Source organism: Asterias rubens, chromosome 8, assembly GCF_902459465.1.
Source record: "Asterias rubens chromosome 8, eAstRub1.3, whole genome shotgun sequence".
NCBI classification, from domain to species: Eukaryota; Metazoa; Echinodermata; class Asteroidea; order Forcipulatida; family Asteriidae; genus Asterias; species Asterias rubens.
This window is the reverse complement of record NC_047069.1, coordinates 51,439-75,773: the sequence shown is the minus strand read 5'-3', so window position 1 is coordinate 75,773 and position 24,335 is coordinate 51,439. Positions and strand designations below refer to the sequence as shown.

At 37.8% G+C, this 24,335-nt stretch overlaps 2 protein-coding genes across 2 annotated transcripts; one reads left to right on the top strand and one right to left on the bottom strand.

Moving 5' to 3' along the window:
• Nucleotides 1–12,156: 12,156 nt before the first annotated feature.
• Nucleotides 12,157–19,614, bottom strand: LOC117293263 (PDZ domain-containing protein 11-like). Its single transcript, XM_033775488.1, has 7 exons — nt 19,550–19,614; nt 17,749–17,848; nt 16,749–16,835; nt 16,423–16,479; nt 15,516–15,614; nt 14,413–14,473; nt 12,157–13,238 (listed from the first exon to the last, which is right to left on the bottom strand). Exons 2-7 carry the CDS (start codon nt 17,818–17,820, stop codon nt 13,177–13,179), a joined length of 438 nt encoding a protein of 145 aa, XP_033631379.1. The 5' UTR covers nt 17,821–17,848; nt 19,550–19,614; the 3' UTR covers nt 12,157–13,176.
• Nucleotides 19,615–19,636: 22 nt separating this feature from the next.
• On the top strand, nt 19,637–24,141 carry LOC117293262 (40S ribosomal protein S3a-like). Its single transcript, XM_033775487.1, has 6 exons — nt 19,637–19,741; nt 20,142–20,245; nt 21,003–21,190; nt 21,759–21,967; nt 22,666–22,775; nt 23,713–24,141. The coding sequence occupies exons 1-6, from the start codon at nt 19,680–19,682 to the stop codon at nt 23,841–23,843; spliced, it is 804 nt and encodes a 267-aa protein (XP_033631378.1). The 5' UTR covers nt 19,637–19,679; the 3' UTR covers nt 23,844–24,141.
• The last annotated feature ends 194 nt before the right edge of the window (nt 24,142–24,335 follow it).

Below are 24,335 nucleotides of genomic sequence, written 5' to 3'. Positions count from 1 at the left end.
GAAGTTTACTACATACAGGCATGCAACTTACAGCTGATAAGCTAATTTCCTTTTTTTTCCCTTCTTCTTTAGTAATAGTTGGCTGGTATACTATCTTTTTCTCCAAATAAAGTTGCATGTCTGTCTTTATATCCGTGATTTGAATTTTCTATTATGCAAACTGTATTCTCTCTATATTCTTCACTCTCTGTAAATAATGAGAAAAATAAATTAGCATTCAATTTTTTCAACAAAGTGAAATGATTTGTGTCTTTGTTACTGATTTATTATCAAATGTGCAATAACCTAGCACATTTGAGATTCTTATTTGAACCAGTTTATACTGGGTGCGTTCGTTTGGCTTCCCTGGGTCTACCCCGCGGTGCTCACTCGGGTGAGCCCCTTACAAGAGCTAATCGAACGATCACACTCGCCCTCTCGTGGTGACGGCATGCACCTCAGGTCACCCCAAGTGACCCACTCCACAAGTAGGGCACTGAGGGCTGACCCGGGTGAGCCCAGTCAAAGCTATTCGAACGTACCGGGTGACATGTATGTTGCAAACAGTTCTAATATACATTTCATTTTCGACTTGTATTAAATTTTAAAGTGTACTTGAGATGCCTTTGTATGTTTTGCCAGAGGGGTACACATCACAGTGTAGAACAAAATATTGAGTTTTGTTAAAACTCAATGATTACTGGTTTAAGGGTGTCGTGGGCGAGCAGATAAGAGCAACAAATTCATGCTCTGGTGTGTCTGTTCAGCAGAGTGAGGGTTCGAGTCCCGGTCGTGACACTTGTGTTCCTGAGCAACTATCCACCCAAGGGTAAATGGGTACCTGTGAGGGCAGAGTTGGTTCTTGTGATTGATTAGCTTAGTGTGCAACATATTTGGCGCCACAGGCTGTATACTCCACAGGGAGCTGAGATGGTTTAAGAAATGAACTCCATTGGATTTGGACCAATGACCTTTACCAGTCTAGAGAAAGTATGAGTATACTGTATGCTTTACACATACCGGTGCATGGGTAACACCAAATATGTATACAGTGTAGTATGTTTTATCATCAATTTAACTTCTATTAAATAAATGTAGCCTATGTCTTGCAAGCTGCATCCACTTAATGGGAGGGTACACGTTTGGTTATTGTGAAAGACCAGTCTTCTCACTTGGTGTATCCCATCATAACTATAAAATAACGAGCCTGTGAAAATTTGGGCTCAATTGGTCATCGAAGTTGTGAGAAATTGATGAAAGAAAAAACACTCTTGTTGGACGAATTTGTGTGCTTTCAGATAAGAATAAAAGACTAGCTAGAAGTCTTTTATTATTTTAGTGAGAAATTACCTCTTTCTCAAAAACTACATTACTTCAGAGGGAGTCGTTTCCCACGACGATGTTTTATATTATCAACAGCTCTCCAATGCTCGTTACCAAGACAGTTTTTAAGTTAATATTTTTTTAAAAGTAATTACCAAACGTGTACCTTCCCGTTAAATATCTCAATCCATTTTCCATTTGTAATCCTAGAGTACCAAGTAGAGAGTTATTCATAATATGAGGATCCCATAACCATGAGAATACCCCGTCCTTCAGGCGTTCTATACATCCTCTTGTTTCCTTTAAATGATACAATCATAGACAATAATGCTTCACACAATGCTGATGTCATGTGGCGCTTTGTGTTGTTAGCACGTACGTAATTCATGCTCTCCACAACTGTATATTGACGTCATTTCAGCACCTCGCATCAGCCTTGTCATCAAAACATGTTCTAACCAGGGAAGGGTTTTGTTTTTCTAATTTACTGGCAACTGGATTTTAAAGGAACATTACAGAATTGGTAACAACAAAACCTGTGAGGATCACAGATTTACAAAAACCTTACACATCCTAGTTGTGATGATAGTAGGAAACATCCCCTGGAACATTTCTGTCTAAAATGTCAAATTTGATGAGAAATAAATAAAACTAATTTCCTGTTTGGAGTTTATCACTCAGGGAGCATTTTACTCATTTTTGTTTTGATTCGATGTCATGCAAAATGTGTAATCGTTTTTTTGCTATTTTCTTGTGACCCAGATGGCTAATCAATTTAAAACTTTGACAGGTTTGTCAGTTTATGTATTGGTGGATTACATAAAGTGTTTACACTACCAGCAACTGTTCCTGTTAGCAAAAACCAATTCTGTAAGACTAAAAAACATTGTAATGCGTGATCATTGCTTTTTAGCTTTTCTGCATTGGATAACAGAAGCGATATCGTCTAGCAATTTTGTGTAGCAAAAATGAGACAACTTTTTGTGTGCACTCTGAGTGCCAGTGGCAAAAATCAATGCTGAAATGTTCCTTTAAAGGCAGTGGACACTATTGGTACATACTCAAAATGATTGTTAGCAAAAAAACTTACTTGTTAACAAGTAGTGGAGAGCTGTTGATAGTATAAAACATTGTGAGAAACGGCTTCCTCAGAAGTAATGTAGTTTTTGAGAAAGAAGTAATTTTCCACGAATTTGATTTCGAGACCTCAGATTTAGATTTTAAAGTCTTGGAATCAAGCATATGAAAGCAAACAACTTCGTGTGACAAGGGTGTTTTTTCTATCCTTATTATCTCGCAACTTTGACAACCAATTGAGCTCAAATTGTCACAGGTTTGTTATTTTATGCACATGTTGAGATACACCAAGTGAGAAGACTGGTCTATGAAAATTACCACTAGTGTCCAGTGTCTTTAAGATGGTGCTTTTTACTGTGGGGTGTTCACACTTTGTTGCCAGTTAGTGTAGTGAGAGAGAGAGAGAGGTGGTTATCTTAATGATATGTGACAGTATACAGACACTGCCTCAGGCTAATTGCTACTTGATGCAAAACATCATTGATTAATCTAATGCTTCAAATATATCAGTGTGGAGAGAATGTCTTAATAACGTCTGTGTGACTATACCTATTGATATTACCCAACTTGACATTTAAAGGCACTGGATATTATCGGTAACTACTGTCGATAGTATAAAACATTGTGAGAAACGATTGCCTCTGAAGTAACGGGCGGTTTTCTTGCACGTTGTTGATTCCAAATGAAAATTGTTCCTTGGGGCAAATTTGAAATGGTATCAAGTGTGTAGTCCTAAGAGGTATAGCTTGATCGAGCTGTACAGAGGCACTGAACACTATTGGTAATTACTCAAAATAATTTTTATCACAGTTTTTTTTTTGTCGGTTACGAGCAATAGAGAGCTAGAGCTGTTGGTAGTATAAAACATTGTGAACACGGCGCCCTCTGAAGTTACGTAGTTTCCGATAAAGAAATACTTTTCCACTAAAATATTAGAACTTGATTTCGAGACCTCAGAATTAGATTTTGAGGTCTCAAAATCAAGCATCTGTGAGAGACGGCTCCTTTTGATGTAGTTTTTGAGAAAGAGGCAATTTCTCACTCAAATGTTAAAAGACTGAAGCATTTTATTATGTATCTGAAAGCATAATCGCACAAGTGTGTTTTTACTTTCATTATTCTCTTGCATCTTCCATGACCAATTGAGTCAACATTTTCTTAGATTTGTCATTTCTTGTGCATATTTTGGGATACACCAAGGGAGAATACTGGTCTTTGACATTGGCCAAAGGTGTCTATTACCTTTAAAGACATCATTCGGTTTTCCAATGTCAGAAAGCGGTGAATGACTCTTTCTTTATGCTCAGGGAAATAGAGTGTGGGCCCCTCCCACAGGAAATTGCTTTTAATCAAATGATCATACTCTAGATGTTCCTCGGATAAGATAAGGACATTTAAAAGTAACCCTAACTATTTCAGTTCAGGGCCCAATTCCATAGAGCTGCTTAAGCACAAAAAGTAGCTAAGCACATCAAAAGTACGCTAGAATATGGTGACCAGCCTAAATACCATGTTACATGTACAGTTTGTGACTGGTGTCCTGCTCACTTCTGCTTAGCAGAAATGTGTCAAGCAACATTTTGTACAAAGACTCCCCCCAGGGAAGTAATCATAACCGCTGCTTTTACAGAATTGGAAATACGATTCTTGTCATGAAATGATGTTGGATTGAAACAGATTAAACGGAACCATGATGACGTCTTGAAAGGTATTACAAATTGATAAGCAGACCTATAAATAGGGATTATGCTTTGAAAGTGTTTTATGCGGGTTGGGGGTTACATTTCAATGACAGATTAGTTTTGTCAGATGGCGAATATTGATTGAGTGTTGTAGTGGTGTCTTTCCTCACTTTCCACCTCTGGGACCCCGGTTCGAATCCCACAGGGGCGCTATATCTGGATTGAGTGTTGTACCTACTTGACTGCATGGGTTTTCCTGGAATAATTCTCTAGGGTTTTTCTCCTACATCTTAAACTGAAATTGTTCATCATCCTCTTCTCGTTTTGGCTGTTAATAGTTATCGTTCGTAATTATCAGGCCCAACTTCCAGCCCCCCCTTTTTTTTCCTTTCTTTTTCTGAGTGATGGGTGGTTTTTAAACAGAAGGGTGGGTATAGGGGACATTCTTTGTGGCAGGACGACTTTGTAGAGGTGCTGGTCACCTGTTCCTCCTTGCCACTCACTGGCTTGATATTTTAATCTATTTTATATATTAATTTATCTATTTGTATATAATAATAATAATAATAATAATAATAATAATAATAATAATAATAATAATAATAATAATAATAATAATAATAATAATAATAATAATAATAATAATAATAATAATAAACTACAGCATTTATAAGGTGCACTTTACTGAAAAAGAGAAACATTCAAAGGCGCCGGTCAAGTTTTGTCAAGATGTTGGAAAGCAAGCAAGAACAAGTGTGTTTTGAGTTTCTGCTGGAAGAGAGTGATGTTGTGGATTTGTCTGAGGTATTCCGGAAGTGAGTTCCAGGGTCTTGGTGCTATACTTGTATGTCAGTGTAAAGCATAATACAACTAAAATTAATTGTTTGAGAGTGATGAGAATGTTTATCCAGATCCAGACTAATGAGAACATGCAACTGCCGAGATGCAATTTTACTTTAAAAACCTGCCATTAAAAATAGAATAATTGATTTTACATAGCAGTTGTGAAAGGTTGTTTTGATAAATATTCAAAATATGCCTGAGAATCCTCTCCATAGTCTCGTGTGCAAAGATTTAACACCTTCCTTATACGGGGACCCAAACCACTTACCATCAGACTATACAACATATGTCACTAGAGTTGTATCACACTAAATCCATCAAGTGAATCAATATCTTAACAATTTAACAGTAATGGCTTGGTATGCTTATTTGCATAATTGATTACTGAGCAAGTAGCCTGTGAAAACTATACAGTAATGTTTGGCCAGCTGTCCCCATGGTCATGGAGTAAACACTACAGGCATATAGTGTCATAGAAGTTTGGTTTAGATGTTTCAAAAATAATTGTCTGGGAACATATTTATGCATTGCTGGTTAAAGGATTTGGGTACTTTTTCAAGACAAGATGTCCTTAGATTTGCATTAAACTTACAGGGTTTGAAGATAATGATAGTGGAAAGCTTCCCTTCAAATATTACTTTTAAATGAGGTGCTGTACTTTTTGAGAAATGAGTAAAACAATGTAATGAAAACACATTTGTAAATGCTTAAAATAAGTATCATGAGACCAAAATTATTTTCATGACACTGTTTTACTCATTACCCAAAAAACTACAGCACCTCAGCAGGTAATATTTCCAGGGAAGCTTTCTACTATCATTATCTTCAAACTGTGTAAGTTTAGTGTAAATCTGTGGACATTGTGTTTTTTGTCCTACAAAAAGTACATACACCCTTTAAAGGCACTGTAGTTAATAAATGTTTAGCATAAAAACTTACTTGGTAACAAGCAATGGAGAGCTGTTGATAGTATAAAATAATGTGAGAAATGGCTCCCTCTGAAGTAATGTAGTTTTTGAGAAAGAGGTAATTTCTCACTTAAATAATGTAATAGTTCAGCTGAAGTCTTTTAGTATGCATCTGAAAGCACGCAAAGTTGTGCAACAAGGGTGTTTTTTCTTTCATTCTTCTCTTGCAACTTCGATGTCCAAAGTTTCTGGTCTTTGACAATTACCAAACGAGTCCATGATACTAAATAACATTAGGCAAAACATTTTTTTAAACTGAGGCTGGTTATAAAGGCAGGGTGTACTTTTGGTTTACTCCACAAGTTAATGACCATAAAAACTTACACATGGGAGAGCTGTCAATATTATATAACATTGTTAGAAACGATCCCCTTTGAAGTAATGTAATTTCAGAGAAGGGTAATTTTCCACCCAAGTTTTTTTAATCTTAGAAAGACTCCGGGCACGAAGAAACCTACTTTCCCTTGGCTTCACCTCAGGAAACTACAATGCGACAAGTTGTAGTTTTAAAGGCACTGTAATTGTAGTTTTGGAGATGCACTGTAATCACTCAAAATAATTTTTACCTTCAAAACAACTTTGGTATGAGCAATGGAGAGCTGTTGATAATATAAAATATTGTGAGAAACTAATTAAGTTAAGGAGAATGGACGAGAAAGTGTAGATTCGTGAATCTACACTTTAAGAGTCAAACTTTCACTTAAACTATTTCCCCAATTGATTTTCTAACCGTTTCAATGAATTTGATTTCTCAATAATATTAAGACTTTTAAGTCTAATTGAAATTAGTCTATCTAATTTCATGTACTTTGTCAAACGACAGAATTTGTGACATGTTGTCACCATTTCGCAAAACATATTGGCAAACTTTATAGTGCTTGCAACATTATTAACAATAAATAAATGCGTTACTAAAGTGAATTAAAAGATAACAGTTTTTAGCTGTGTTTTGCTGCACACGTTGTTTTCAGCTTGGAAAGACAGTAATTTTCAAGTTGGATTTGGAAATAATAACTTAAGTTTGTACAAATCGACCGTTTCAGAGTGTAGATGGAAAACAAAATCTACACTTTCATCAATAGAGTGATGTCAAAGAAATAGTCTAACACAAGATAATTGTTTAGTTACAAAAAATAGCATTTATTTCAGATTCACACACATGCAATAACCAATGTTAATGTATGGACATAGCCAACCTCCACCGACATCCAACAGTTTTAACTCTCAATAAATTATGAATAGGTCGTTTCCCTAAGCCGTCAATCCCCATCCCGAAGGATAAGCCCATTCATAATTGGTAATGAACTAAGGGCATATACCTTCCTTATTGAAGGCGGGCTTAGCTGTAGATTAATGAGGTATGTAATGACTTTACACATTATACATTGAGTCACTGACGTTCGTTATTTAACCCTCACCAATTTAAAATTACTCACGCTTTGTTTCACTTCTATATAAAAGGCAATACATGGAAGTACTTTGTTGTGCATTTAAGTTCTTCTCAAGAAGACATTTGTTTATTTAAATTTCACTTAAATTTAAAGGCACTGGACACTTTTGGTAATTGCCCAAGACCGGTATTGCATCAATTAACAAATCTGTGAATATTTGGGCTCAATTGGTCGTCAAAGAAAGAACACAAATCTGTGTGCTTTCAGATGCATAATAAACAGCTTCAGGCCTGAAGTATTTTATTATTTGAGTGAAAAATTACCTCTTTCTCAAAAGCTATCTTCAGAGGGAGTCGTTTCACACATTTTTTTTTTTTTTTACCAAGTAAGTTTTTGTGCAATTTATTTTTAGTAATTACCATTAGTGTCCAGCGCTTTAAATTTCAAGACTGTATGTGGGTAGAGATTGTTTTCATACCAATCAACCATTTCACATAGCTTAGGCTGTATTTATGATAATCATATGACAATCATTTAAACCAGCCAAGGAAATGGCTCAGAATCAGGTTTTTTAATATAAAACCAAATTAAACATTGGGCGAAAAGCTCAAGGGATGGCAGTGTCCAACAAACTATTAATAAAACCATGGAGGAATCGTACAAAGAAAGACTCAATATATTGAACTATTATTAGTAGAAACCATTAATTATCAGATAAATAAGTTATAATTGCCAAAAATACTACCATAAAAATTGAAAGACGGAATACACTTCTAAGTAAAAGCCATCACAATTAATTAATTAATAAATACACACACAATTAAGTTATTCATACCATATAGTCATTAACATTATGCAAACACTGATTAATAATAACAAAATATTACCATTATATAACCACGCAGTTTACTTCAATAAGGCATTTGCGAGTTAGATTTGAATAATGTCTCGTACAATGACTTGCTTAGTCACAATGTACCTCTTACATTTGAATTCCTCAGACTACAGAGACAGTTGCTATGTATAGCAACCTCCAGATGAGTAAACCCATGTACCATTGTGCCATACACATCCATTCAGAATTTAGTATGGGGGTTCACCGTCTCTTACGCAACTACGCATAAGCTTGCCCGAATCATAGCAACTGTCTCTAGTCTGATGAATTCAAATTTTAGTAGTAACTTGTGATCAAGTATGTCATTGTACCAGACAATATTCAAATCTAACTTGTAACTGGCTTATTGTGTCTCAGTTCAATCCACCCTCTCTGCAAGACTCAAGTACATTTAAAATTGCATTCTGAAATCGTAATATTCATCATCACCTTCGTAATATTAAGTAGTGTATAATAATGGAATAATGTTGTGGAAAAAATCCTGAAGATTTATGTATTTTTGTGTCTTTGCTCTTGTTAACTTCCATGTCTTTAAATTAAAATTTAGTTGAAGATTCTCTAAAATCCAGGAAGTAGTTCATTCATCAGGCATTGAATTGGTGTAAAAAATTGGAATATTGTTGTTTAGTTAGAATTATAGAAGATTCACCAATCCTTCTAGCGGTCTGAATCTTTGTTCTCATTAACTTTGATGTCCATGTCTTTCAATTGAAAACATTTCATTTGAGATTCTCTAAAATACAGAAAAACTTCAAGCTGGCATTGTGGTTATTTTGGCATGACTAACTTTCAAAAGCACAGCCATAAATTTGCACACACAAAAAAATCACACAAGTGGCAAAACACTGCATTAACATTTTGGGCCCCTACTTTAGCGTTGTATCTTAGGTACCAGCAATCTAACAGCCAATGAAAACATCTTCAAGGTGACTCAAAGCCTTTTTATGAAATAAAAACTTCTAAGTTTCTTTGCGCCATTAAACTACCAAATGATCATTACATTTATTAAAAACATAGTAGGGTATTCAAATGCAGAGTTAATCTTAAATTTGTACACTGGTGCAGTCACAAGTATTGAATTCATGCATGGCGTGTCAAAGACTAATCCGGACTACAGCAGACTCTCGGACTAGTGTTTGTTAAGGTTTTGCCTGAAAATTATATTCAAATGTCTAATATCAAGAATGAAATACAATGCAGACCATGGCCTCCATTGCCCCTAGTCTTGGCCTTGGTGCCCCATATACTTTAAGATTTTTCAATGGAAGTGCCCTATGCAAAATGAAAATTGCCTTGCCCTTTCAAAGTTGAAACCCCATGCCTTTGCAATGAAGTACTTGCATTAAGGGATCAGGGTGGCTCAGTAGTTTATTTCCCTTTCACCTCTATTGACCCTGGTTCGAATCCCACTGTGTTTTCAGTCCTGACTTGCTTGCATAGGTTTTCCCCTTTGGGGGTTTTCCCCATCAGGTTGGCTCACTGGTTTCTTTCCCTCCCTTTCACCTCTGTGGACCCTGGTTCAAATCCCACTTTAGACCACAGCCTTGCATGTCTATTGTGTTTTCAGTCCTGACTTGATTGCATGAGTTTTCACCATTGGGGGTTTTCCCCATCAGGTTTGCTCAGTGGTTTCTTTCCCTCCCTTTCACCTCTGTGGACCCTGGTTCAAATCCCACTTTAGACCACAGCCTTGCACGTGTATTGTGTTTTCAGTCCTGACTTGATTGCATGAGTTTTCACCATTTGGGGTTTTCCCCATCAGGTTTGCTCAGAGGTTTCTTTCCCTGCCTTTCACCTCTGTGGACCCTGGTTCAAATCCCACTTTAGACCACAGCCTTGCACGTGTATTGTGTTTTCAGTCCTGATATGATTGCATGAGTTTTCACCATTGGGGGTTTTCCCCATCAGGTTTGCTCAGAGGTTTCTTTCCCTCCCTTTCACCTCTGTGGACCCTGGTTCAAATCCCACTTTAGACCACAGCCTTGCACGTGTATTGTGTTTTCAGTCCTGACTTGATTGCATGAGTTTTCACCATTGGGGGTTTTCCCCATCAGGTTTGCTCAGAGGTTTCTTTCCCTCCCTTTCACCTCTGTGGACCCTGGTTCAAATCCCACTTTAGACCACAGCCTTGCACGTGTATTGTGTTTTCAGTCCTGACTTGATTGCATGAGTTTTCACCATTGGGGGTTTTCCCCATCAGGTTTGCTCAGTGGTTTCTTTCCCTCCCTTTCACCTCTGTGGACCCTGGTTCAAATCCCACTTTAGACCACAGCCTTGCACGTGTATTGTGTTTTCAGTCCTGACTTGATTGCATGAGTTTTCACCATTGGGGGTTTTCCCCATCAGGTTTGCTCAGAGGTTTCTTTCCCTCCCTTTCACCTCTGTGGACCCTGGTTCAAATCCCACTTTAGACCACAGCCTTGCATGTCTATTGTGTTTTCAGTCCTGACTTGATTGCATGAGTTTTCACCATTGGGGGTTTTCCCCATCAGGTTTGCTCAGTGGTTTCTTTCCCTCCCTTTCACCTCTGTGGACCCTGGTTCAAATCCCACTTTAGACCACAGCCTTGCACGTGTATTGTGTTTTCAGTCCTGACTTGATTGCATGAGTTTTCACCATTGGGGGTTTTCCCCATCAGGTTTGCTCAGAGGTTTCTTTCCCTCCCTTTCACCTCTGTGGACCCTGGTTCAAATCCCACTTTAGACCACAGCCTTGCATGTCTATTGTGTTTTCAGTCCTGACTTGATTGCATGAGTTTTCACCATTGGGGGTTTTCCCCATCAGGTTTGCTCAGTGGTTTCTTTCCCTCCCTTTCACCTCTGTGGACCCTGGTTCAAATCCCACTTTAGACCACAGCCTTGCATGTCTATTGTGTTTTCAGTCCTGACTTGATTGCATGAGTTTTCACCATTTGGGGTTTTCCCCATCAGGTTTGCTCAGAGGTTTCTTTCCCTGCCTTTCACCTCTGTGGACCCTGGTTCAAATCCCACCTCAGACCGGATCCTTGCTTGTGTATTTTGTTTTCAGTCCCTATTTGATTGCGAGGGTTTAACCCCCTTTGGAATTTTTCCTCCCACATTTAAAACTGAACCTTCTTGTTTCCTATTCACATGTTATCTGCGCTTATGTCTTGGGAAAGAAAGGTACACAAATTATCAATATCAAATTATTTCACTAGCTGGCAGTAAATTATTATAAGTTGTCTGAGTTGTGACTAGGATTGCAAAATTAGCTGATAATGAGTCTGGAAATGACTTCAGATGGGCTTTGAATATTGCTCATTAAGGCTGGGGTCCAAACTAGTTTTCATAAACGTCCGAACGTATCCTAAGAAAATCGTAAAACAGTTTTGGTCTGGCTAGAACATACAGCTTTGGACGGAATATTTCTATAATGTGACCATAGTTACTTAAATTCTGGTATGAGTTAGGTATGTCTGTAAACGGGATGACTGTGCTACAAATGGACCCGGTCTGCACACGTATGTCCAAACGCCCGCCGCACCACGTCTAGTCTGTCCGTAGTACGATCCTGCCTCCTTCTCATTTTAAGTACGTTGCTTCTCCAGCTCATTGCAGGACGGGTTGGTCACCAATAAATTTTGAGCAGGCTCAAAATTCTGGAGCACCTTCCAGATCAAACCCGTCCATGAAGTTTGTAAACAGACCGTAAAAAGTTGCTACTGCAACCACCCTTTGCGTACAGTTTTGGTCAGTTCAGGTACATTTTTCAAAACGTAGTGGGAACGAGTTCGGTGTGATGGGGGTATTAGATAAATTCTAATACAAACATGTAGTAATGGTGGATAAACCAACGATTTGTTGAAATACTCTCTTGAAACATTCCTCTATCCCATTCAATGTAAATCCCTTTGCTCAAAAGTCACAATTGTACATCCATATTACAGTGGGTGCGTTCGTTTAGCTTCCCTGGGTCATCCCCGGTCTGCCCCGGTGCGTTTGAATAGCTCTTGACGTCATTCCAGGGGCTCACCCAGGTCAGCCCCCAGTGCCCTGCTTGTGGAGTGGGTCACTTGGGGGCTGGCCTCAGGTAAACGACGTCACTACGTGAGCGGTGAGTGGTATCGTGTAGCTCTTGTCAGGGGCTCACCCGAGTGAGCACCGCGGGGTAGACCCAGGGAAGCTAAACGAACGTACCCCGTAGCATCATGTATGCTTATGAGGTAGATAAGTATTGTATTTCACTAATTCCAGAGAGACTCACCCTGTAGATAATCCATGTGATGCAATCTGATGTACCCTTTGGAGCTAATGGAACCTTGTTAGATTTTCAAAGTTTTGAAAGAAGCCTGCTAAATTGTTGTTATTATGTATCCATAACTATGTCACAGTACTATCAAAGTTGACATCACCTTAACTTATTGTCAATGTAACAGATTTAAGTTTTGTCACATTCTTAAGTACTTGACCCATGCTATTTGAAAAGACCATTGCTGTTTCAGAACATTTATGATGTTCTTTACAAATTTAAATCTGACAAGCGCTACCGACAGATTGTGTATGCCAATTGCAGATTATTCTTTCTGCATGTATAACTATAAAGGATTGACACAATCAGTGGGTTTCAATTACCAAACGTACACAATCCCTTTATCATGGACGGCAACCGAAGACTCAATTTACAAACTTTCCCATATTTATAAACCCAGCCTACACCTAATATATTTACCTTAAAAACACTATTAAAAACATTCCCAAAGATATCTTCTGTTAGTTCAAAGTAATACAAGTGATGATGGGCCTTGAATTATAATTGTTTATCACAATGCACGAACTGCAAAGATCTACCCGTTAGTGTAAGTACATTTACTGTGTGCTATTAGTAACAAATTATTAAGCCTCTGAAAAAGACTCTAATAGGGTCGAAACGCCAGGCCATTAACTACTTTTTGAAATTATTTACTCATCTACTTTTTGTTTGTGACTCATCCTCGTTGAAGACATAAGACATTTTGTGGGTGTTTCTCAAGGCTGTTTTGAATCAGTCTTACGTCATGGTCAACTTCCATTGTTGGGATGATGCTGTGGTGTCTCCACTCGCTCATACGTCTTGTTGTAACCTACACAATCAGGAATATAAATGGCAGAAATGAAGTGCTATTACTTGAGGTTGTAATGCACTTTAGGAAATCAGTGCCCACTTATGATAACAACACCACAGTAATGGATAGTACATCAAAAGTACAAGAACTTTATGATGGTGGCAACTGGCAATAATGCCTGATCTAATAATAATAATAATAATAATAATAACCGTATTCATAACGCGCCTTTTGCCAAAGGATACAAAGCGCCAGGTATTATTACTGCAAGGAGTGGGGCGAATTTTGAGATATAAGACCTAATCCTTAAGCACCATGTAATGGTTACAAGGTGCTGTGGCGCAATATGCTGCCAATCCAGCCAGGAACACCGGGGCGAACCCCTTCTCTTTTCGATAAGTGCACTGGGTTCTTTTACATGCGTTTACACAACACATGGGACCAACGGCTTTACGTCCCATCCAAAAGACGAAGCAATGGTTATGTGTCTTGCTTAAGGACACAAGTGTCATGGCTGGGGATTCGAACCCACACTCTGCTGATCAGAAACACCAGAGTTTGAATTCGGTGCTCTTAACCGCTCGGCCACGACACTCCCACATCTACAGAATATTCTTGTTCACTAATTTAGGGAGTCTGGAAAGAATGTGTTAAATTAAGTAGTGTTTTGTACCACCCCCTTACATTTGAACACAGTAACCACTTCCTTCACCCCGACCCCCAGCAGTACAGCCCGTCTGGATGTAGACCTTTCTCGCCCAGTCAGCCACAATATGTGGGATGACTGTTGGTGAGGAATGCACTAAACAATTTGATTCACCAAAACTGGTTGTGTCAGATTTTCATTACAGAATCTTCCCTGGCCAGTAAACTCTTGACCGGACAAGTCCAGCAGTCTAATTATACCCCACTTTGCAAAATTTTTAACAGAAAGAAAAGATGTTCAAATGTTGAGGTTGAGTCTGGGAAGCACCATTCCATTGAGTAACAAAATACACTACAAATAAATGCTTGTTCAACTTAGAACCCTGATGGTGGTTTTTGTGTGAGAATTCATTTCTCACACAAAAACCAGTGTATGTATACATTTATGCTTACTTGTAAAACAACACCAACAATAAGTTGATTTAAATTTCAAATAAATCTTTGAAGAATCCCTAACTAGGTTCGGAAGACGTAACAAACAACTTACCGAATGGACTATATTTCAGCTTCAACTCTATTTCCTTGACTATCTTGAGTTTCTTAACTGCCTGGGAGAAAACAAATCATTCATATATTTTAAAAATCAATCTCATTACTACAACAAAACCAAATTAATGTTTGTACATCCTGTAAAATGTTCAACAATTTTGCTTAGTTTTAGATGATTGTATTCAACTAACTGTTACAAGATGACAAAGCGTAAATAATTCAAACAAATTTATATGTGAAACTTATCTCAGCGCTTCAGCTAGTTCCACTGCACAAACGTTTGTACCAATCATGCATGTAATCTCACTGTACCCAGATATCCCATTAACAGAGAAGTGTCTATCTAATTTGGAATCTTAATTAAAGACACTGGAGTCTATTGGTGTATCTCAACATATGCATAAAATAACAAACCTGAACAAATTTGAGCTCAATCGGTTGTCGAAGTTGCGAGATAATAATGAAATAAAAAGTACCCTTGTCACACGAAGTTGTGTGCTTTCAGATGCTTGATTTCGAGACCTCAAATTCTAAATCTGAGGTCTCGAAATCAAATTCGTGGAAAATTACTTCTTTCTCGAAAACTACGTTACTTCAGAGGGAGCCATTTCTCACAATGTTTTATACTATCAACAGCTCCCCATTACTCGTTACCAAGTAAGGTTTTATGCTGATAAATATTTTGAGTAATTACCAAAAGTGTCCACTGCCTTTAAGAATGCAATTATTTTGTATAGTTTGATCTCATCTCCTTAATTAAGAATGCAATTATTTTGTAAGCCGTATGTGATGTGTGTTAGCACTGTATACTATATTTAAGTATTTTCTGAGCTCTGTGAAAACAAAAATTACAGGCATATTACTCTGGTGGGATTCAAACCCACGTCCTTTGCAGTTCTAGAGCAGTGTCTTATCAACTAGACCATCGCGATTACCCAGTAGCTAGAAGAACTTAGAACCATATATTTTAGCAGCGGATACCGCATTGATTAAAAGGTGTAAATTTACAAAAATAAAATGAATATTAAGTTAGTATCTTTCTATCTAGAGACATAGCTTGAATGTTTTGTTCATGGCTTTGATTCAGAGAAACTTCTATACCTCATCATGGGTGATATTTGTAAAGTCTTCTCCATTCACACTCAGTACAAGGTCTCCTCGTTTCATACCCACTCTGAAAGCGCTGGAATCAGGAATAACCTTCAACAGAAAAACAATCAAACTTAAGATTTGTAGTTGTGTCTTGCCTAGCCTTCCACAACGGGGACCCCTGTTAGAATCCCATCAAGGGCATTATGAGGATTGGGTTATCAGTCCTTACTTGACTGCATGGATTTTCCCTGGAATAATTCTCTGGGGTTTTCCTACCACATCTAAAACTGAAATTTCTCCACCATCTTCTCTTCTCGCTTGGCTCTAATTAGAGCATTGAGAATATCTATCCAGGGCCCAATTTCATAGCGCTGCTAAGCACAAAAATTTGCTAAGCATGAAATTTCTTCCTTGATAAAAACAGGATTACCAACCAAATTTCCATTTGGTGCATATTACTTGTTACAGTATATAGCTGTTGTTTGCTTATCCTGAAAATCTCGTGGACATTTTGATGGCAATCTTGTTTTTATCAAGGAAGAAATTTTGTGCTTAGCAGATGAAATTGGGCCCTGATCTACAAGACTCTATGAAAGTCAAAGCCTTTACATATTTGGGAAGCTAATCACTCTTAGTAGTAATGGCAATGAAAACTTAATAGGATGGAGCATTGTGAGAATCATTTCACTTCAAAGTAATGTGGTTATGGAAAAGGTATCAGTTTTTATCCCAATGATATAAATCTGAGAAATGTCAGATACGTTTCTCAGATTGGGTATTCCAATAACAAATTATTTTAATAAGTTTAAAAGTTTGATCTTTTAGACCACGCGTCATTTCATTTCATTATTGAGCAATTTTCTTTGCTGTATAAACTGTCCACACTGTACACAGATGGATTGTGATCTTTACTTACTTTTGAGACGTAAATACCACAGCGATGTTCTTTACCTCCTCTGATGTTAAAACCAAGCTACAATTGAGACAATAATCAAGTAAGGGCTTAGTTACATCATATCATAATTTCAGGGACATTAACTCTAGCAGGATGGATTCAATGTTCGTGTGATAACACCATCACAGTTATTGCTGTGACACTGTATTTATTTGAAACTTTTACAAGTGACTTTTATTGTATACTGTCTTTATAATTTCGCCTGATGTATAAGGGACATAATGAAGGACCATAGTTTACCACAGGCAAATTTGAACCAAGTTTCGTTTGGTAGCTGCGATACTTACCTGTCCTGTGTGCCTATTCCTAGTGAAGCGAACTGATCGTAGAAGAAATTGAGTCAGATTATTGTCATAATCAGAGTGCCCAATCCTCTGTAGATAAAACAAAACGGTTTAATAGATTATAATGAGAGTGATGCGTTTAATACAAGTAAACTTCTTATACTTTGAATGTGGTGTCCTCGGTCAATGATAATATGATCAATGTCCCTGTCCCTTATGCATATATTTCATCTACTGTCACAAACCCAATGTCCCTTCCTAGTTTGTCTACATTTAAGTCAGGTGGGGTTAATAATAATAATAATGAACCATTTGTGTAGAGCGCATATCACAATCACAGAGAAGTCCCTATGCGATTTGAGATGAAAACAAAAGAGAAGTAAAAGTTAATAGAGATGTGAAGTAAATACAAAAGCAAAATTTAGTTGATACAGAAAGAAGTACTGAAGGCTATTGCAAAAATAAATGTGTTTTTAACTTTGTCTTAAATAAATTCACTGTTTGAGCTTGTTTTATGGTGTCCGGAAGACTATTCCATAATTCTGCTGCTGCCGCTGCAAAAGCTCTGGCTCCATAAAATTTAGTGAAAGTCGAGGGACAAACTAAGAGAGACCTGGATGTAGAGCGGAGATTACTTGGGCTCACAAAGGACATAGTCTGTACTTCCCACTGTACTAACAAAAGTGTAGATTCTTTATCAAGAGAGCTTAGCACAATCGTTTCCAATATCACTTCTAATAAAATAGTTGGTCTTCGTCATAGGCGACTACTCGATTTTCTTCGACTAAAGAATGTTGAGGCTATTCTTTGTGTTTGAAAACAATATCACTACCCGTTGACTCCTGAGTTCTGCCTAAGCACAGATTAAAGCCTGGTTTATACTTCTGCGAAGGCAAATGTGAAAATTTTGACATCACAAGTTGAAATGTGTTCAACTGTGACATCAAAATGCGCTTCGCAACTATAGGAAGTTTGAACCAGGCTTAAGAACCAAGACCCGTACCTCTTCAATAGGAATCCATGCTGGTGGATAGTCATATTCTGGTAGCTCCACTGCAAGCTGTTCTCTCCTCATCTTGAAATACAGTGCAGGAACTTATTCACTTTAAAAACAAATAATAGTGTTAGATATCAAATTATAGATAAATAAGGGAATAAAAGGGTAGTGACGAGTTCTAATACGGCCGTTTAAAGCCGGCAGGGTCGAATTGCCATGTGATAAAGGCCTGAGCCTGAAGAGTCTGTTGCGCGTGGGTTCAGTGTATGCGCGCACTTAGAAATAGATTATGCGCGCTTAGAAATAGATTAAGCGCTGTTACATAGCTATGAATTGCGCGTTCCGCGTGATAATCTTGCGTGCCGACACGCAGAAGTCAGCCGGTTATAAACACTGTTCATTATCAACTGTTTAAACACCCCCACGTGACGCGCCCTCCACCAATAGGAGTAGAGAAACTGTCTGGGGTATTTATGAATAATGGATTAGGTATGTAACAGTTGGTGATATTAGTTTCGATATTGTAACCCCCTCCTGCGAACATGAGAGGGCTCGGATTATTACATCTTAAAAGATATAGGATGTAATACTAATAATCCAAGAAGGCCTCCATCCATCCTAAATAATATACACATAATGAATGTTTATGAGTGCAATGGTGCGAATATGTTCATGAGTTGAAAGATGGAATGTTCTATTCAACGAGGCGGAGCCGAGTTGAATGGAACATTCCAGCTTTCAACGAATGAACATATTCGCACCATTGCACGAATGAAAAACATTCATTATTTGTTTTATATAACATCCAAGTAGATCTTTGTCATTTTGATTGAAAGATACAACTTTCAAAACAAACAATTTCAACTGTAGAAGCCGAATGCTAGTAATTTTACTATGCCTTCTTGCAGTAACACCTGCTGCGTTACCAAAGACACACGCACGCAGTGAAAAAGCACGGTGAGTGACTCAGCGTGCAATGGTACTTTTATTTGCTATCACGTGACGGACAATCCTCCAATCAAATGGCAAGGATCTGCTTGGGTGTTATATAATACATAATATTATTGTTAAATACTTAGTGATCCCACTCACTGTAACTAAAAACAAGTAAACTGAGTGTGTTTTATGATGAGCTGCAAGCGTTTTAAAACAATCAACTGTCATGACAGCCATTTCTGACGATATAAGTTTAAAACAAAAGAGGAAAAGAGGAAGACTCCTAATCATGGAAGTGGTAAACGTGGAATACAAATCTTTCTGGGTCTGGCCAATTCAAAACCGTTACCTCAGAGGCCTCAGTTATTTTCCCAACTAAGGGCGACTTTGCTAGGGTGACATTGTTTACGGGCGCTTTGTCAGGGGGCGACTTTGAAACAACCCGTCGGAGGTGACTTTGCAGGGGGCGACTTTTGCAGGGGGCTACTTTATTGCATTGGGGCCGAGCTGGCTATATAGTAGGGGTTAAAATTAAATAACCAAACCCCGTGCCAGACCCACAAGCCATTTTGAGATATGGCAGACACAACTACCACAGAAGGTTTGGTTGGGTTAATGTATCGGCCAAACCAAAAAGTACACTCATATCACGTCCGCCATACCTTAAAAAGGCTAATGCCACAGCACCAGTCAGTGCATGTGCGATTTGACACTGCACTCTCAAATGTAAACAAACACTAATTTCTCTGTAAAAACCAATTTCTAAAATCTGTCAATACTTGGCCCTACACATATGGAGACAGTAATATGTCAGCTACCGAGTCATACATTGTACAACAAAAAAGATCAAAAGCAAACAAAGAAATCTTACCATCATGTTTTGATCAGCCCGACCGAGAAAACCAAGTGAGTTTTAATGTCAACAAAATTTGTCTCAAACTGTCGGTGTCATCAAGAGAGGGCGTCCTACACAAGGCCTCTTTCGTCCTCACGGTCTCAACATGGCGGTCGGCAAGAATAAGCGACTGACTAAAGGAGGCAAAAAAGGTTCCAAGAAGAAGATGTAAGTTCAAAATACACAAATAAATGTTTTCTTTGATATTTGTAATAAGCTATCATGAAATTTTGAAGAATTTTGGTATGTGATTGCGAAGATGTTGAGAGATGAAAATTTTGGATTGACGTTTGTATTTTGTACCATACACTGCCTATGCTGCGCAAATCGGTGCTCGTTCATGGCTATCAGCTAGTCATAGTGATCGCAGGGCCTACCATTTTATTTTAAAAACCTGTCTTTCATTTTGGTTTAATCATGGTGGTAGGAATATAAGTTGTCCAACCAATTACCAGGCCTATATTACTTACACTTACTGTAGCAATTATCTGAAACTTGTAAATTTTGATCATAATCAATGTCGATATATTTTAGTATTTTATTTTTTGGTTGTAATTTTACTTTGTAGTGTGGACCCTTTCACCAAAAAAGAATGGTATGACGTGAAGGCACCAGCTATGTTCAATGTCCGTAACATTGGCAAGACACTCTGCTCAAGAACACAGGGAACAAGTGAGTTCTTGTATTGCTTTTTAAAGTTAAAAAAAAAATTAAAGTCCAGTTGTCGACTTAAAATTAAATCATTAAATTATACACAATCTGCTGAATATAAATATAATGAATGTGTTCATTCCAATGTTATTGTTGATTATAATCAGCTTTAATGTTACTTTTTGCAACAAATAATTATTGTTAGTTTGTAAACCTTTAAAAAAATAATTTAATTATACATGTCCGTTTGCTTTAATAATCAGAACAGACATGACCGATGGTTGCAGACAGTCTTGTGTAGGGAACCTACCTGTGCAATTTTGACCATTTTTGTTTGACCTAGTCCTAGCTAGTAACCTGATTTGACAAATTTATACTTTTTTTTTCCAAATCATGACACATTCTTAAAACACAGATTCGATTTTCAGTTTGTATATTAATAATTTTTTATAATGAATCAATTTAGAACACATTGCGAAAATCTTGTTAAAGAAAAAATGAAAACATTTTCACCAGAGATTGACTGACCGAAATGTGGAACCTTGCAAAATGCAAAATATGCGACCAATGCAAAATATTAACTGCACACATAAAGATGAGCGCCACTTTATGCTGATTGGTCAAGATATTGAGTGCGGGGTTTATAACCTTGACCTGCCATCCACATTTCACCAACATTTTGTTTGATCTTTTTGCATTTGTTTTTTCAAGATTGTTTCTTTAGACGTAATGTGTTTTGTTATTAATAAACCCGGATTTTGAAACTTGTTTCTTTCAGAGATCGCTTCTGATGCACTGAAGGGGCGTGTATTTGAGGTGTCCCTGGCCGATCTACAGAACGATGAGGTTGCATTCAGGAAGTTCCGTCTGATGGTTGAGGAAGTACAAGGCAAGAGCTGCCTCACAAACTTCCACGGAATGAACCTCACCAGAGACAAGTACTGCTCCATGGTCAAGAAGTGGCAGGTAAGGCATTTAAAAAGCCGAGTTGAACATACATTTCTTGATCAAGCTAGACAATTGACAAGGTTCCTCATGATATTTGAAAACTGGGGCATTCTGGATCAACATTTTTGAATTTTTGCCAAAGGAAGCTGATTTGCAACGAGGTCAATGGAATGTTTTCTACTTAAAAGCCCTAGGGTGCAGTTTATAGCATTATAAATGGTTTGATTTTTTTGTTTGCGTAACTGCTGACATTTGCACATATCAGCAAGCCGCTAATGCTTCGGGAGAACCCTAATTTACGGAATGATATTTTCTTTCCCAGTTTCATTTTCAATCGGTCAGCTCTAAACAGATTTTTCATTTGAAAGAATTGTTTGAAAGTTTACTAGAACTGGAAAAGCTCATTTGTGAAAGTTACAGATAGCAACTTCGGTTGTTTTAAAAAACTATGTTAATATTGATAATAATGAACACAACAAACACTTATAAAACACCCCAACTAAGTTGAGATTAGTGTTAGTTTTAAGTGCAGTGTTCATAATCACTCTTATTTAACGAGGGTATTTTGGTCACTGTTCTCCAACAGACAATGATCAATGCCAACCTGGATGTCCGTACCACCGACGGATACCTCCTGCGTCTGTTCTGCGTTGGTTTCACCAAGCGTCGTCAACATCAGATCAAGAAGACAGCGTACGCTCAGAGCACACAGGTCCGAGCAATCCGCAAGAAGATGGTTGAGATCATGCAGAGGGAGTGCAGCACCAGTGACCTCAAGGATGTCGTCAACAAGTTGTAAGCACTGATCATGAATACTTTCCAATACCAATGATTTTCATAAAGCCTGTGAACACAAAAACCTGCTAAGCCAAGTAAAATCTTGCTTAGCGAAAACATTTACCAGCCTGCATTCCATAAAGTTTACATTGTTGCGACTGGTGCCCCACTCATTTTTTGTGTATATTAGCAAAAAGCCAAATGGAGAAACAATGGGTGGACACTATTAACAATGTTTCTTTGGGGTTACCGCTACTAACACATAGGATTCAAACTTTCTCCAGCCCGATACTTAGGCAACAAAGACGATTGCCTCCATGCCCCTAGGTCATTGCATTGGTGCCCTTGAAATGCTCTAGTAGAAGTTTACAATTTCCTCATAGAGAAATGCTTGGTGCCCTTGCCCTTTCAAAAACGAAACGTTCAGGCTTGTTGTCTAGCTGTAACTCATTTGCTCTAGCAGTGCAAAGGTCGTGGGTTCAACAGAGTGATTTGCCTGACGATTTTTCACAGAACTCAGGGGGGGGGGGCTTAGTTGCTTCATACACATCGGTGAAAGGGTGGCAAACAAATTATATTCTTTAGCCCGATGCATAACTAACATCTATTAAATATTGTTTGTGTTTCATATCTGAATGATGCAGACATTTTTTAATTGCACACTTTATGCCTTTTGATAAATATTAACAACATTTTATGTGATTGTTTTATGATAGGATCCCAGACAGTATCAGCAAAGAGATAGAGAAGTACTGCCAGGGCATCTACCCCCTCCATGAGGTCCATGTACGCAAAGTCAAGGTCCTCAAGAAACCCAAGTTTGACAGTAAGTTCCTGTGAGATGCAATTTGTATATTTTCTTAAAGCGATGCACACCTTTGGTAATTGTCAAAGACCAGTATTCTTTCTTGCTGTATCCCACATGCATAAAATAGCATATCTGTGAAAATTTTGACTCCATTGGTCATCGAAGTTGCAAGAGAATAATGAGAGAAACAAAAACACCCTTGTTGCACAAGTTTGTGTGTTTAAATTACCTCTTTCTCAAAAACTATGTTACTTCAGAGGGAGCCGTTTCTCTCAATGTTTTATACTATCAACAGCTCTCCATTGCTATATTGGGACATTTGTTATAAAAAATAATATGGTTGGAAAGATCTTTGAGTATAATGATTCACACAAACATCTCAAAAATTTGGTTCTGCTTAGTGGCAGACTTTGTTAGTTCATGACGTAAAATAAAAACCACACAATTTCAAGGCGTATTTGTGTGGATTAAATTATTCTTTTCAAACATCTTTCCAGCCAAAGCAAATGCTTTTTTCCAGCCAAAGCAAATGCTTTTTATCGCTCAATCCAAGGCAGTGTCCTTTTAAAGCTCTATAGATGATTTATTTATTTTGTTCCAAGGAAATGCTTTTAATGAATTGCATAGAATTTGTTAAGATTTATTTTTTGCTCCACACACGTTCATTCAAATTATTTGTGAGAAATCTATATAAAGCCATGAAAACTTGTTGATGTAAGATTGTCTCCAGAAGACGATCAGAGCATACTGCTGGAAACGTCATTTTGAAACCTACGGTTCTTTTCAGAATCACCCCAACTCAATTAGAGATTATCATGACATGGTGTTACCGCAAACCTTACTAGATCCTAATTCCACAATGCAAAGTTTCAAATCCTATTTAACAAAACTTTACTATGATTTCTTTTAAACAAGCCATGACTAAAACCTTGTGTCTTTTGTTTTTGAATTTCAGTTGGTCGTCTTATGGAGCTCCATGGAGAAGGAAAGAATGCCGCTGCCCCCGCTGTGCCTGCTGTAGCAGCCGACGGTGCCACAGTAGAGAGACCTGATGGCTACGAACCACCAGTGGTTGATAGCGTTTAAATAATCAACACACATATACCACAACCACATGGCAGGTTAGAAAACAACTGCCAGAAGTATTGCTCAAACAATGAACTCACAGTATAAGAAATATCACAGATTTCTACAAGAAACAGAGAAAACATTGAGAAAGTATGAACTAGTAAAGCTACGTCTCTCATTACATTAAGTCAGATGAAAAGACTCCTTTCTTCTCCCAAATTGTGATACCTTTAAAGGGTATCGTTTACAAGAGATATCTGGCTTTGTATATTACTGTGGAGTTTGGATGAAATAAAACAAATCAAGTCTATCTGCAGATATTTGTTTGTGTTGTTGATTGGTGTCTTGAGTCACTCCTGCTTGACTTTTTAAGGCTAATTCATTCATTCAGTCGATGCGGTCTCCCATTGCTGTACGCATCTCCTCTCAGTAAAGGCCCGGGTCCCGCCCGGCACATAGGTGTCGACATAGGTGGTTTGTGGTCTGCCACTGGAACAGTGTCACTGAGTA